Below are 16,175 nucleotides of genomic sequence, written 5' to 3'. Positions count from 1 at the left end.
TAGAATAATTAACAAATAAAATCTATATTGGTTTAGACAAAATTTTAAGACATCGGTCTGTAAAAGATGACAAAATTTGCATCAATTATTCTGTGTATATGTTACAGGTAAACAAGCATATAAATACATTTTTCAACATTCGAATAATAATAACTAGAAAATTAGGGATTTTAATTTTGGTTCAGTGTAAACTTTGAGGCACCAATTTGCAAAAGGAAGTCGAACGATATAATTATATCAAATATGGCAGCAACCAAAAAATTATAACGGCTGACTATTGTATTATTAATAAGTAGAAAATAAATTAAATTGGTATAAATGTGTGATGGTTCGAATTGGACATACAGAATAATTTCAATTGCAAAAAGATACATAGAAAACACATGTCTGCTGTTTGAAACAATGTCTGCCGAAGGAAACAATATACAGATCCAATTGACGCAGAATGGTATTCGAGAGATGCAGCGAGAACGTTCTGAATATAGACCGGTATATTTTAACCCTAGCTACTCTAATTACTATCTGCTTGATGGCCAGCCAATTCCAACTTATTTTCACCGTCATTTTGTTGCAAGTATCTTTAACGTCATTTTTCTCCTCCTAACCTCAACTCGTCTACTGTTCCACTTGATGTATCGGATTAATCAAATCCCCTTTCCAACTATCAATCTAACCTTTAACGACTATAATCCTCCTTTATAGTCACCTAGGAGCCGTTGATTTTAAACCACTACATACATCTCTTCTTTGTTGCTTCAGGGAGGGGGAGGCTACATCGTTGTCACGAGTATCAATTATTTTATTTTATAGTGAAAATAACGAGATTGTTCGTATAGACTTGAAAATTAATAGTACACCACAGAAATAGCATCCTTAAGAAACTTCCTGTCATGGTATCCTTTGTTTAAAATTTGTCCATTCGCGAGAACGAAAACGATGAATGACAATAAATGATTGGTTTGTGTAACATGATAATTTAAGTCACCTAATAGTCGCCTAAAAGTAGCCAACATTCAGCCTAAAACGTACCCTTATTAATATTCAATTTCGTCAATTCAAGACAATTAGTGACTCGTTTAAGAAACGGTATAATTCCCCAGACGATACTTTCGGAGATATTCAAAGTTCCATCCAACACAATGGAGGCCACTACGCAAACTGTTCCTCGGAACAGATGAATAAACATACAAGTGTCATTTGTAAGCGCAGAATTGTTGCCTGATATTTTTTATAACATGTACAAAGGTCTGCAGAGACTTGTAGAGCGCTCGTTCAAAGTTGAGAACCAGTGCTCCACGAGTTTCTGATATCGTTTCCCGTGTACGTGGCTCGTTACCATTCCACGCACAACTCACCAACACAAAGAAAAGCGCGCTCTCATACGATACACCACTTGATGACCACTGACGACCCACTTCTCCTGTCTGGTCGGTCGTTTTGTTGCTCGACGCTTAATCCTAAGTAGTTTTCCCGCATCGAGGAAAAGTTGCCACGGATTCAACCGCCCGACTATCGAGAGAACGTTTCCGTCGTGTGAGCTGCAGCTTTAAAGCGAGTGCAGCGAGCGGAAATGCTGGATCCGACTTCAGACGATGAAGATTTTAGCGTCTCTGGTTGGTTTAACGAAGATTGGAAGCATTTTAAGCTTCGTTTTAGCCAGATTCCTCTTACTTTAGCGAGGCGTCTTTAGTGAGTTGGCTGAAGATTTTGAGCACATGAAAGGTAGCTTTTGGCTCGATTCTGCTTGCGATTACTTTATGTTTTAAAGATCAGGTTAGGATTAAGACTCTGACGATCAAGATTTCAGCGTCTCTGGTTGGTTAAATGAAGATTTTAAGCACTTTAAAGTAGTTTTTTTCCTCTTACAGATGTGTCAATTGCTTCTAACGTAAAACAAATTGATTACCATAGTCTTAGCTAGACTGTATAATTGAACGATAACAAGCATCGATATTCCTAACGAGAAAATCATTTTAAAAGTCGAAGAAGTATGACAAGTTGATCTAAAGAAGCTTAACAGATTTCCTAAATTCCCAAAACTCAAAACCTCAAACTCTGCTAACCTAAAAAATTCGCCAGACAAAATCTCTTCATCAAACTACCAACTAGACAATAAACACGAACCGACTTAATTCCCCGCGAGCGAATCGTCACAAACGCGTTCAATTTCATAACTTTAAGAATAGAAATATAGAAATGGAAGCTTCATAGAAATTTGTTTCGTTCAGTGAATACTAAGAATACTTCAAACCCACTGTTATATATTCTGTCTAACGGACAAAGTTAAACCCTAATTTGGGTAACGAAAAGTTATAGAAATTCAAATCACAAGTTAACCTATTGCGCCATGCTCGACCTGAACGATCAATCGAGCGAGATCTACACGTGGACACCTAACCGTAAAGCTTGGTAGATCTCGATTTAGAACAAACTGGCTCACCTTATAAGGAACAACCTGATACATCAGATTATCGTCCGCTAGACGTTGCTTCCACACGATTGAGTCTCCTCTTTCTCGAGTGAGAGTGACCTACTGACCTCTTCCTGCCTCTTTCTCTTTCCCTCTTACTGCCGCCTTCCACCAATTTGGCCCTTTCCCCAACCCTAACCTCTTCATACACCATGAAACAGGGAATGGGAGGTACACGTGGAAAAAAAACGGGCCTAGTGATTCGATGGAGAAATACTTCTCACTTGAAACGATCTTCGGGAGGGTTAAAGATTATGCTGATCCCTGCCAAATAGATTTCATATTCACTTGCTTTGATATTGGTAACGATGAATATAGGGACTTTGTACATAGTTCTTTTTAGAGGATTATGGGTTTGAGGTTAAGTTGCGGTACTTTTTCTAGGTGTCAAATTTAATGGAAGGAATTATTTATTATTTGCAATTATCATTTGAAGGTTATAGTTTGTCGATTTTTTTAGGTTCCAAGACAATATTTCTAGACGAATAAATCAGTATCCCGGTATGTATAAATGGTGAAGTGGAAAATATCGAACGCAAGGTAGACGAGTTAACTGACCTGAGTTCAATAAATTAATAAAATTAAGTAAATGTATACGTGTTCTCCCCTCCATTCTTACGGATGAAATCGTTCAGTTTGGGACTCACTTTCGAACGATTTGCACCAACGGGCAGAAACGACACGAAAGATGCAAATTAAATCTAAATATTTCCTTTACGACGTCTAGTAATTACACGGTGGAAAAAGAGAAACGACGTCGCATTACGAGTCTGTGTAATTACGTATCCTCGTGGGGTGCAATTTGCGTGTAATTAACATCATTGAAATGCTCCATTGATACTACTATACCGGTTATTATGCGATTTCATCTGAAAAAAAAATGATCGAGGAACGATGTTTCTCTAAAAACGAGGAAAGGAAATAACCTATTGTTGCATAAATCACGTGAAAAAAAGGAAAATATATTATCCTACATGGAGAACTAATTTTTATTTAAAAGGAAATTTACATGCAAAAAGAAAATATTAATAATTAACACGTAACAAAATTTAACTTACAATTAAGTCGAAATTTATGCGAAAAAGGAAATTGTTGGAAATTTAATTCTCATTTTATATCGAAGTATAATGAATGCAGGGCAGTAAGTAACCCTGTAGTGATAAAGTTGGTTCATAGTCGACATATAATGGTTTTAAGTTAGTTGATTTAATTCGTAGTCTGGGTTTCATGTGATAAGGATCATAAACGGTATTTATCATCGTGACCTGTGACTCCGTAGTAGCAGTGGAGAGTTAATGAAAAGAACATGAAATGTGCGATGATTTCAACTCGAAATTCAATATAAAACACACGACATTTATAATTAAAAATATTTCTTTATATATATCTAATCCTCGAATTGAAACGTCGCAAAACTTAATTGAAAAGATCTCATTTATTAATTTATTTACAGGAAATAATAATAATTCAATCGAATTCGAAAGACACAGGAGTTAAGTTTAAATATGTATTTTTTTATTTAAATTTGAGTATGATTAATTTTATATTACTTGCTCTAATAATTTTTATTATACTAGCGAGAAATTTTTTTATTGTAAAGTTATCGAACCATACACGTTGACATCTTATAAAAAGTCTAAGGTTAGTCGAACAAGGTTTACCAAGAAATGTTCCAACGATATTTCTGAGATATTGTCACGGTTCATTCCCCTCGAGCGTCGCAGACGTGCGAACTAGACGAGCAAACCTTCAGAAATTAATGAGACCCCGACAGAAATCCGCGTGCAAACGTGCAAAAATTTCGCGACCGCATCGTCCTTTCACATTCCGTGTCGCACTTGCGATTCTCGGGAACATTCGTAATTACTTGCAAAGAATTACGTGTAATGCTTGCAAATTACGAAACAGATTCCTCTTCTTCTTTATCCTTTTCCCGCCCCTTTTTGAATTTAAATTTTGGATTAAAATTTGAATTTGAATTTAAATTGAATTAAAATTTGAATTTGAATTTAAATTGAATTAAAATTTTTTGAATTTAAATTAAAATTGAATTGAAATTAAATTAAATATAAAAAAATAACTAGAGATCTACGAGAAAAAGGGAAATTTCGTCCGGTACATTTAAACGACTAATATTTTTCTGAAAAGCGCTTGCCTAAACCATTATGATAGTTAATCTTCTAATTAAAAGAGAAAACCAAATTCCCAAATATTCCAACTCCCAAAATACCCAAACTTCGAAAACTTGAAAATCCACCTAACCATCCATAACCTAACTCCCTTGGCTTTTAAAAAATGAAATCAAAATTTCCAATAAAATGCCCGATTCCTCGACGAAGTTAAAATAAATAACCAGCGAAACTCTGCAATTTCCAAATATTCCGGCTGCCAAATTTCCCAGGGGTGGAAAAATGTCAAAATTCACTTTTCCATCTACATAACCTAACTGCCTTAACCTGCAAACAATGAAACCAAAATTCACAATAAAATTTCCAATTTCCAACGATCGCGTAGAACAACCCATGGCTTAAAAGATGACAAATCAGACACGTAAAGAAATAAAAATTCCTGCGTCCTCCTCTATCGAGTTTCCTGTTGAGGCAATGGTGAGATTTTACGAGGCGATCAGGAACGAGTTTCGTGTAGTTCCTTTTCGGTCGTGTCCGGCCAGTTTCTACACGTATACGCGTCTAACGGTGCCCAATCGCCGAAACCGTATGGTGTGTCCGTCACAACGGAATATTTACGAATGCTCGTCTATCTAGTACGTTCGTGGGCCTGTGTGCCGCGTGGCGATCGGTATTCATCCGTTCGACTGGAATTCGATGACCCAATTCGAGAGGAACGAACGACCACGTGCACTTCAGCCTCTAACCATTGGTATCTCGATTACAGCGTCGAGGAACGATCCACCACGTGCACTCGATTGCATTCACAGAACGTCTAGGATGGGAAGGAAGAGGAGTCCTCTAGGGTGGATCACCCGTCTCGATTGTCGTCGATTAAGTTAGGAGACAGGGCACGATCCTCGACACTTCTGCTGATCGATACGCTCAAGATCGTGGAATATAGGTTAATGATTGACCAGGGTGGCCTCCATCTTGGTATCCATTTTGTGATTTTTGATGGAGATTTCATAGATCTACTGAAGCATTATGGTGTAGTAATATTTTTCAAATTGGATATTTGGAAATTAGAAAGGTTAGGTTATATACATACAAGAGTGTAAAAAGTGAATGAATTTTTCATTTTTAGGATATTTTGTAGAATTACTGAAGTATTTGTGAGCATGTTAATAACTTTCCATGTGCATTTTTTTTTCTTACGCTATATAATAAAAATTATCTGGCTATTTACCAAAGATCAACTTGCTATGAATCAAATATCGAAATTAATTCTCTTAAACATTCATCTGTTAAAAGAAAATATTCCCTACCGTATTCCAAGTATATTACAAAATAAACAAACATCATCCTGCTATCAAAAACCTGTTTAAACGAGCTAACAAACTCGACTATATCGAATGTGTACCAACCACCTGAAAGTAAAAATTCCCTAGACCCTTCAGAAATAGAACACCGTATAAATCCAGTGTGCGTGTAGAGTGTTTGATAAAACTTTCCTGCGTGGTACGATATAAAATAAAAAAAAAAAAAGAAAAAAGAAAAAATATCACGAGATAAGAAAATACGACCTGTCTACGAAGCCGTGAATCATTGGCGGGGAGGGGAAAAAACCGAAAGACCGTGACCCAGTTTCCGGGTCATCGGTATCGCGACTGCAAACGAAAACACAATGGTTCACCGCGTACATCGCACCGACATATACGTGACGCATCGTGTTATTTAAAGCCGCTGTATGTACATACCTGTGTTGGACAGACGTCACACGATGCAATAAACTCGTGGAGAGAGTGCAAGGATGAAAATAACGCGGCCGTGTGAGCGACGATGGGGAACGTAGAGAGGGAGGACAAAGTTTCCACCCCCGTTCTTTCAAGAAAGTGATCGAACTTTCGTCACAAAGATTTTTCATCGTTGAAGGATCATCGTTTATTTATAAACTTTTACTGCTCGTGACAAATAAATTAGTACTCTTCGACATACTGTTGTTTGAGAATTATTTTGGTGCAAGTTATTTCGTTACTATTTTCCACAAAATAGTGTTCTACGTCTATTTCTAATATTTCTTCAAAAATATTAGAAATTCTAGTTTCTTTGAAAAAAATTCTTCATATTTTCAATGCCATTAAAAATATGAATTTGTAGTATAATTGCCTCTATATAGCTCTAAGCTTCAATAGTAATAAATTCCAATATTCGTTATATTAATCAGTTTCCAATAGCATATAATAATTTTAATATTAATAAGTTCTTTTATAAATGAATTTCGATATAAAAATATACGAAGAATGGAAATTCAGATTTGAGATACATATTGCTATATGTGGTAACCCTGGTAACCCTGGTAACCCTGAAAGAGAAAATTCCCCACAGTTAACCCTAAAATTATCCACAATGAAGTTAATTTGGCCAGAACCTTTTAATGGCAGGATGTTTGATTAGTATAAAAACAGAGATATTACGAACTTTACGACTGAGATCACGCAATGAAGGTGAAGTTTCGAATAATACACAAGTCATCGTGCATATTATGCTTCGAATGCAGTGATCTGCGGTAATTAAATAACGGGGTCACGAAGGTCGACAGTTAAACAACCCGGGAATAACTTGGTAATTGCACGTTTCGTGTGAATCTGATTTCACGTGTGCACCAAGCGAACAGGAGAACCTTCACCATGGCATGTTCCCTCGTTCAAGGATCGACCATTCTCTGTGGAATACCCTTCAATTATCGAGAGACAGTGTTATGTTTGTTAACACTGTTATTGTAGCAATGATTAATAGTATTAAATGGATTTTTGTGTGTATAAAAGTTGTTTAAAGGGCATATAATATAAGTATTATATTCTATACACTACATGTCCATGAAGTAATAAATAAAAGATGCTGAGTGTCGTTCAAAGAAATTTTTTTCAACTAAAAAAAAATATAGAGTTCCGTTCGAGGAAATGTATTTTCAACTAAGAGATACAGGGTTCCATGCCAAGAAATTTCGTCCGAGTAAAAAGTACAGAGTTCTGTCTGAAGAAATCTTTTTCCAAGTAAAAAGATACAATGTTGAATATCCAAAATTTTATTTAAATAAAAAATATAGAGTTCTATTCAAAGAAAATTCATTTGTAATTTTAGAATTTTAACTAACAATAATATTAAATATTTAGCATTTAAAAATAACAAACAATTAATTACAATGAACCTCATCAAAATCCATTAAACCACCCACCCGGGATGTTCTTAGAATTAAACCAAATGAAACTGCAAAACCAATACAAAAATTACGAAGGTACCAAATATTTCATTTATTTAATTATTAAAAAATCTTCTGATCTCGCTCAAATCTATTAAATTACGCTTTCGAAAAATTCATCCAATTAAATCAAACGAAACTACGAAAGCAATCGAAAAATCATCTGGAAACTAAAAAAAAAAATGCATCGTTGGGAAAAGAGCGGATACAGAGAGTCCCAGGAGATTGCCATCGAGGCCACCGGTTGCAACAAGTCCGAGAGCGTTGATAACGTGGCAAAACAGGAAAAAACGATAAAACGACCGAGTCGGGAGATTAAAAACTCAGCGGCAATAGCGAAAAATAAAAATCTATCAACGAGAGGAATGAAAGAAAAGAGAGACGCGTGAAAAATGGCGAAATTGCGCAATTGACTCCAGGTATGGTGCAAGATGGCGCAATCGATGACGAACGCCATTACCGGGTCCTATGAGGTCGTCGATACTCGTTTTTGGTCCGGCACAATCGGCCTCGACCTGATTTCGTAGAGAAAAAAATTAGGTGAAACTAGGTATGCTTGGTATTTCGAAAAAAAAAGGTACAGTCGCTTTCTAACGAAATCGACTGACGTGTGTAGGTCGATCACCTCTAAGGCCGTTTAATGGCTCACGAAACCTTCAACCCACTCGACTTTCGATCTTTCGAAACTCTTTTGTCTTGGCTCTATTTTACGTCTTTCGGACAACCTTTTATGTCTTCTTTAATATTCCACATTATATTTACGTAATATTGTACCTTAACCTATTAATTGGAACATCTTCCAACCCATTAAAGACCAACATCTCGTTTACAATATTTTTCGATCAATTTACATTATCGAATTCCGTTTTTTAAACATTCTGGCTATGAAAAGAATTCCAAGGATTCGATTGATATTTCTTGCATCACTACGAAATTTGAAAAAATCGAGGTATTTATAACATTATAATACATCATTTGGTCCTTAATGGTTAATCAGAAAAAGTCAAGGCTTTTGACGAAGATTTTCCAACTTCTCTCTTCTCTTTCTTTTCTGGTCGACTTTGTACAGAGGAATAATTTCAACTAATTAGCAATTTGTCAGCTACAAGTCGAGTAAATTAATTTTTCTGTGGATCCGGCAAACAAAGTAACTCCCCATACCAGTTTCTTTCTTTTTTTTTTTTAGTCAATTAAAAGTTCGTTATATAGAAAAACCGTTTCCATGTATATTCGTCAGATTTCCCGGACTCTCTGTAGAAAACACGCTCTCTTGCTTTTTAAATTTTTCTTTTGATAGCGTGCAATTGAAATATGACCATACATATCTGTAACTTTTGCAAACTCACGAAACTAAAATAATATTTACAAGTGTAAAATCATTAGAAATCACGAAAAATCACTAGAGAGGCCTAGAAACTTGTATAGAACTATAACGTATCTCTATTTTAGAGTAAAAATATACGTTATTGCAAACAACTACTTAAAATATGTATAGAGCAATCATAAATAAACTATCGTATCTAAGAAATGAATCATCTAGCGAGTCATATATCTATTTTACTCCAAAAATAACGATTATTAAAATAAAATAAGATTATTATCAAACATAGAGTTACATTATAAATAAAAGAAATTATATCTAAGAAACGAACTATCTGACAGACTTTCTCAAGTAATAGGTTAAAATTCAAAACAAAAACCATGTACACACATGTTACTCTCCCTCTTAAAAAAAGAAACTTTCATAGCGCCACCTGGAACAGTCCTGGCACGCGGTAAACGGTACAAGTAGCACTCGTGCGCTTACGCAACGCGACAGATACGAAAAGTGTCGAGCACAAACCTTCGACGGGGGTGGTGAACGGCGACGCAGGATCGGTGACCGTTGGCAGCACTGTAGTAGTCGTTGTGGCGGTGATGGTGGTCCGATAATGATCTCCGTTCGTCTGGAGCCCCCGATGAAGGTCGAGATCCCACAACTGAAGCTCTTCGTTCTTGACAGCTGCACTTTCAGGCGTGGATGGTTGAAAATTCGGCGGTGGCGAGAGTACGCCGCTGCTTGACACTTCCGGGCTCGACTCCTGCAGACTTCCGGTGTGCCTGTTGCCCCATCGTCGCTTGACACCGGCGACAGGCACACGGGGCACCGCCTGCAGCATATCGCCAGCCTGCTCCGCCTTCTGGACCACCGTTTGCTGTTCCTTCGGCTCCACCGTCTCAATTTTCCCCGTCACTTCCGCTGGAGAAAAAATCTCGGCCACCGCGATGCACCTTCTCACGCGCACCTACGCGCTTGTACACACGTGTCCACCAGTCTCTTCCTATTCGTCGATCCGATTTTTCTTTCGAACGAAGGCGCGCGGGTACACTTTTGTTTACACGAGGTACGAGGCTACTACGCTAGTCGTTGACCTCGATAATTCGTTCAGCGACCGAAATTGCGGCAAGGAATACGAGGTCAGGGCAGCGCGAGCGAATCGATTCACTGTCAAGAGTCCATGGTCCCCGAGCTCTCACGCATCGTCTGTCTCGCTTGGCCGCGCTGCTTTTCCTCGTGCCCCTCTTCCTCTTCGCAACAGAGCGCTCTGCACGTATACACATACACGTAGTATGCACGACGTACGGTGTGTGTCTGTGAAGAACGTAGACGGGGGAGCTCGTGACGGGAGACGTACGATCGTCTTCGTTTCGCCTCGGTTGCTCTCGTTTCTCTTTCTCTCTCCCCTGCTCTCGACTCCTCTAATGGCGGCCAAGCAGCCACGGAGTGTCGGTCATCGAAGAAACGGGGTCACGATCGCGCAAAAGGGAACGCAGCAGGCGCGGGCGGTGGAGGGGGGAAAGTGGGGACGGAGGGAGGGAGAGAGAGAGAGAGAAAGAGAGGACGCACAGCCAGCCAGCCAGCGGGCGAGCCGACGTCTATCTCTCTCTCTCTGTATGTTGCAGGCACGCCGCGTTTGCTTCTGGAACGTCAACCAGCCGAGTAGCCGTGGTAGAAATGCATGATTTTCACTGGCGAAATTCTCGTTGTCTGAGGCTGCGCGCACGATCGACGAGGAACCGACAGCCAGATGAGTATATACGTGTGTATCGAGGTCACCAGAAGAACGTGTATACGTTCGTTCGAGCGAGTCTCTTTCTTGTTCGCTCCACTTTTCTGTCACGCTGATATGCGGCGGCCACTCTTTCTCCCTCTTTCTTCTCGTTTTCCTTCGTCTTGTCTTCGAGTCGATGATCGTCTCGCTCGCTCTTATCGGACGACCGAGTTTCACGCGGTGTCCTTTTCTCTTTCTACTTTCTCGTTTTCTCTTCGGCACGTACACCACCAATGCTCGAATTACACGCTTTATATATATAATATCGCGTATGTGTATTTCGACCGATGCGTAAGCGATCACTGCGGAACAGATGAAAAGAATTGCAACGCCTTCCGGACTTCAATCGAGCCCTCCATGCCGCGCAACTATCGTCATTCCTGCACACGTGTGCATAGCCGACAAACGTGCGGGAGCCGCGCGACGCACAACAAAACACGACGGTGGTGTTACGTTACGTCACACTCAGGGCATACACACACGCGTACACACGAATTTCAATACGTACCGGTAGCTCTTTTAAGTACGTATAAGTAATACGACCAACGAATGCACACTAATAACAGGTATACACGCAGTGCACAAGAATGTTACGTGTTCCTCTTTATTATTCTTCTCTATTCCCCTTCTTCGTGTGTGAGACGAATACGTGTGAATACGGGCTGCGTGTTACGCACGCGCCTATACGACATTCAACGATGTTACTGCGTCTACGGTCCGACACTGACTGAAGTCGTACGGGCTGGCCGTGCAGGCACGAGGGTGCCCGCCAGGCTCCGACGTACCTCGGCCGACTATCGACCAATCAGCGCACGACTTCTCGCTACTTTCACTGTCGCGCGTACCCTGCACCGTAGGGTGCCCCATACCTGTGCCGCGCAAACGCGGTGTTTTCTGCGCTACAGCCTCGATATGTTTTCCACCTACGCCGTTTTCATTTTTTCCCCCTACCAACGTGTGTACGGTAGATTCTGCGTCAGTGTTACTTTTTTTAGGGAATCCTTTACGACATAGTATTACAATATCTTGTGATAAGTATATGCACTTTTGAGGTCAGTATACGGGGTGTTGTATAAAGGAGGAGGAGGTAATTCTAGGTGGAATAGGAAATTGGAAGGATAGTATAAGGGTTTTTTGTCTGGCGCATCGTTTGTGGGAAAATTGAGATCGAACATTTAGAATAGATGTGCGCTAAATATTTTCAACTACTGTTTTTTTGAAAATAGAGCATTAAATGAGAGAAATCTATCGTACATTTCCGACTTTCTTTTTTTTTTACGTAGAATTATGCACTTTTCAGTTATAAAATAATTACTAAAACTACCTAGTATTTACAACAATAATTCCTTATCAGTATATCTTGTAAAATATGATTCCAAAATATGATATAATATAGGGACTGTAACCAAATCAAAAATCTCAGTTTCTTTTACAATTTTGAGATCGCTATCTTTTCTACATGCTTCTATTTCATTCCTTTGAGATTTACGTCATACAGAATCTGTGTAATCTGATTCTTTATGATATAATTTTGAGGCTATCACGTTTATGCGCGATTTTTCTGTATTGATTACTACACATTTCCAGCATCTTTTTTACTTTTTTGAAGTTGAAGTAGTTGAGAGAAAAGACAAAAGGTACTGTAGTTTTCTTGAGAACGTATCAAATAAATCTAACGTCTTAACGAGTTTTTAATGTCCCCCTCGAGAACAGCATACTAACTCAACTGCAATCCGTTGCTCAGTTTCGTGGAGACGTAATTAATTCGGAATTTTCTCGAATATTTATTATTCACTTTTTATGAGTAAACGTTTTTCAGGACTTGGCTGACAGCTTGCTCTGTTAAGCAGAATACAAGCCGTTATAACCGAAGATTTTCTGAAAAGCATACGCCCACAAAATCCCCTTGATGCAAATCTCGGCCTTTACATTCGAGAAAATAGATTCTTCCGTAGTTGGAACTTCAATGTGCGGAACCTTGTATCTTTCCAATGCGTTTCAATTAACAAATCTTGGATTTCGTTGAAAATGATATTTCTCAGCGTGAGAAATTGCAATTTCCAATTATATGTTACTATTCCGCTATTTCAGAATTCTTTTATAAAAAAATTCTGAATATTTTTAACTTCTAAAATTATTCCCTAACCTGTTTTGCGCAAAAATAGAAAAGTTTCGTTTTCTTGGAGATTCTTAGTCATCGACTTGATCTTTCACCTGTGTCTTTTTGTTATTTTCATGAATATCACGAACTTGGCCGTGTCTTGTAACAAGAAACGATAGAAAAAGAGCCTGTAAAATGCATACTGTGCCTCTCCTACACGACAATCCAGGAAAACAGAATAATCGAGAAGATATCTCGTTGAATGAAAATCGATAGTCTCCAACGAGACAAGAGATCCTCTTGATAAATTTGATGTGCGTTCTTGGAACCCAACTGAACACACTGTTGACGAAGACTAATCGATCGAATTAACTGTATTTAAACAAAATTTAAATAAAAACTTTGCCCTATAACTTCCGCAATAATTATATCCCTTAACTTAATAACCCTTCCATATTTTTCCTCCAACTTAAGATATTTTTTAAATCACGGATAGACCAAAAGTAAACTACTGTAAAATTTAATATTGATATTTTGTCTTTGCTTGTGAAGCAGCTTTTCAAGATCAGCCGGACGAGACTTGATGATTTGCTTTTGATGAGCTCAAAGTAGACGTCGGCAGTAATGGGCACTCGATGAAATTGATTATTTGAGAAAACCAGCTTAACTCCAGGGTTAAGCAAAGAATCGATTTCTAGGAAGATTCTGATTTACTCTTCGATGCAACACAGCATCGCATTTTCCATTGTTGCCACCAAAAACAAACTAGAACGAATCTACGCGTCATTTATTTAATTTTCTTTTTTCTCCGTGAAGAAGGCAAAATCTAAATTAGTTTTATAAAGTAGGGTGGGGGGAGGGGACCTAAATAGGAAATTGAGAAAACCGTAAGTCACGGGAAAACTGCCATAAGAGCGCGAAGAACGCGTGTATACTAAACTTGCCTTATGCCTGCCTAGTATGTATATACTCTATGTATATAGGAACCAAGTCCCAAGTTGCAGAATGAGGGTTCGGTGGAGGGAGGCACCCTTTTACTAACTTGATGTTAGGGGGTTACCACCCTATTCGTGACGTCATCCACCTGTTACACCCTGAATAAATACACACGGACGCATGCGCTCGTACACCTACACACCTAAAACACACGCGTACAAACGCGGGCACACAGGTATACGTAGGATCTCGCCGGGAAACACGGTGAATGTCGCGGATCAGTGATGCGCAACCTGTGGTCCGTGACCCGTTTTTCAATGAAGCTACAGCCCCGTTTTTCATTAATTCACAAATTTTCAGGCCGTGCTTCAATGGAAATTACCAGCCTATCTTGTCCGATTCAATCGTTGACCTGCCAATTTTCTACTTTTTCCAACGTATTCTGTAAATCTTACGAGCGCTGAGTATTGTATCGTATAGTATAATTTTGTACGGATGGAATTATCTTTTTTTCGAAGATCGAATTTTTCCACCTGAATGTTTGTAATTCGATCTCTATATGTATGTGCAGTTCTTGTTATGTTAAATTAATAATATTACGGTTTTTATATTATTATAATAATTCATGTATCATACATTTTATATTTTGTGGAAATTGATTTTATATCCATCCGCGTTACCACGGATATATAGGGTAATTACTAGATTTTATGCATTTATGCATTTATAGGAAATTCAATATACAAGAGTGAACGAAATACGCGTAATATTGAAACATGTGAAAGATAATAACGAAAATAAAATCCTCAGTAACATATTAGTTATAATATTTAAAACAAATCTATATTTAATTCCCAATTTTTTTATTTGCATTCATAAAAATATGAATTTCCATGAATGCATAAATGCAACCCGATAATTATTCTTTCAATTATATATTAAGACAAATTTCCAGTCACACTGTATATTCATTAAAAATTTTTTAAGCAATTATTAATGAACATGTTATATAACAATCGATATAGAAAGCTTGCAAGGAGTTTGCGAACCACTGTAGCAGTTTCCACAGGGTGGACGAAGGATTCGACGGCTGGGCGCGTGTGGGTCTCGCTTCATCCAGCCAGGGCCATAGGGGTGGGTCATGGCCAGAGAGAAATGAGGACAACCCTCGGCGTAGGCTGAACCTAAAAGTGTGGCTGAATTTCTAAACGAAACCGACAGACTCCTGGAAACATCCTGGGTCAGCTGTGTAAGCTATTATGTCTGGTCAGGATTTCTATTTCTAAAAATTGTAGTTTCAAAAAAGGTCGGAATTTAACGGCCATGAGTTCAAAAGAAATATTGCTTTTGTGGAGAAACCGAGATTCCGACAAAGATGAATCGCTATGTATTTTCATTCCAGTGTAATGGTTTTGGTGATACATAGAAGATTTACAATTTTTTACAATTTTTTACTATTTAAATTTCGTGAAAATCATGTATGACTAAATATAGAACTCTATATTGTCGACATGGAAATGCAGCAATGTTACTAGCAAAGAATTAATATTAATTGTTAATTAATATTGATTTATTACATACAGATGATGATAACATTTCAGGTTAGAATGCTTAATTCCATTTAGTATTCTATACTCCACGCGATAAAGAGTATTATTAATTCCATCGTGTAAAATATGTAATATTATACATAATTAAACGACCATGCCACGTGCAAAGACTTACGTTATTTATTACATATTATACGGTTATTAGTAAAATTTCATAATATTTAACAAAATACTCTTCAACACACACAATATGAAATTCAAATTTTCCGTGCGAAATATTCGAATACTTTCTTCAACCAGTGTATCTATATACAATGGCGTAATAATCGTTAACACAACGACTATTTATGTTATCTTTAAAAGAATTAATACACATACAATATAGACAGAGAAATTCGTCAAATACTTTCATGACCCGGTATACGTAGATGCAACAATTGGCAACGCGAAGACGTTATATTATTCAGAAAAATTGATATACTGACAGAGCTATTAAAATGCAATCTATCACACGAAACGCAGCCAGTCGGCTAAATCGGTGAGACGAATATACAGGGTATTTGTAGTCCACTATTAGAAGAACGGAAGAAGTCGAGAAGCGAATACCTATTATAGGTAGTACGCGATGCGTGACTAATGGCGGTAGCCGTAAAAAG

General features: G+C 38.0%; 1 protein-coding gene across 4 annotated transcripts in view; it reads right to left on the bottom strand.

Annotated features, from left to right (window-relative positions):
* The window catches only part of LOC117214298 (ecdysone receptor), a 187,641-nt gene that overhangs the window by 15,096 nt on the left and 156,370 nt on the right, over positions 1-16,175 (bottom strand). Inside the window, exon 1 of one of the 4 annotated variants that reach the window (XM_033460289.1) lies at positions 9,684-11,652. The exons of the other annotated variants lie outside the window; for them this stretch is intronic. Coding sequence (XP_033316180.1) covers positions 9,684-9,999 — 316 coding nt within the window. The 5' untranslated portion in view covers positions 10,000-11,652. Of the gene's footprint in view, positions 1-9,683; positions 11,653-16,175 lie in introns of those variants that run through there. 4 annotated transcript variants of the gene reach the window in all.

The sequence above is a fragment of the Bombus bifarius genome, unplaced genomic scaffold (assembly GCF_011952205.1).
Source record: "Bombus bifarius isolate JDL3187 unplaced genomic scaffold, Bbif_JDL3187 scf7180000009200, whole genome shotgun sequence".
Lineage (NCBI taxonomy): Eukaryota > Metazoa > Arthropoda > Insecta > Hymenoptera > Apidae > Bombus > Bombus bifarius.
Note: the sequence above shows the minus strand (reverse complement) of the source record. Positions and strands in the feature narration are given on the sequence as shown.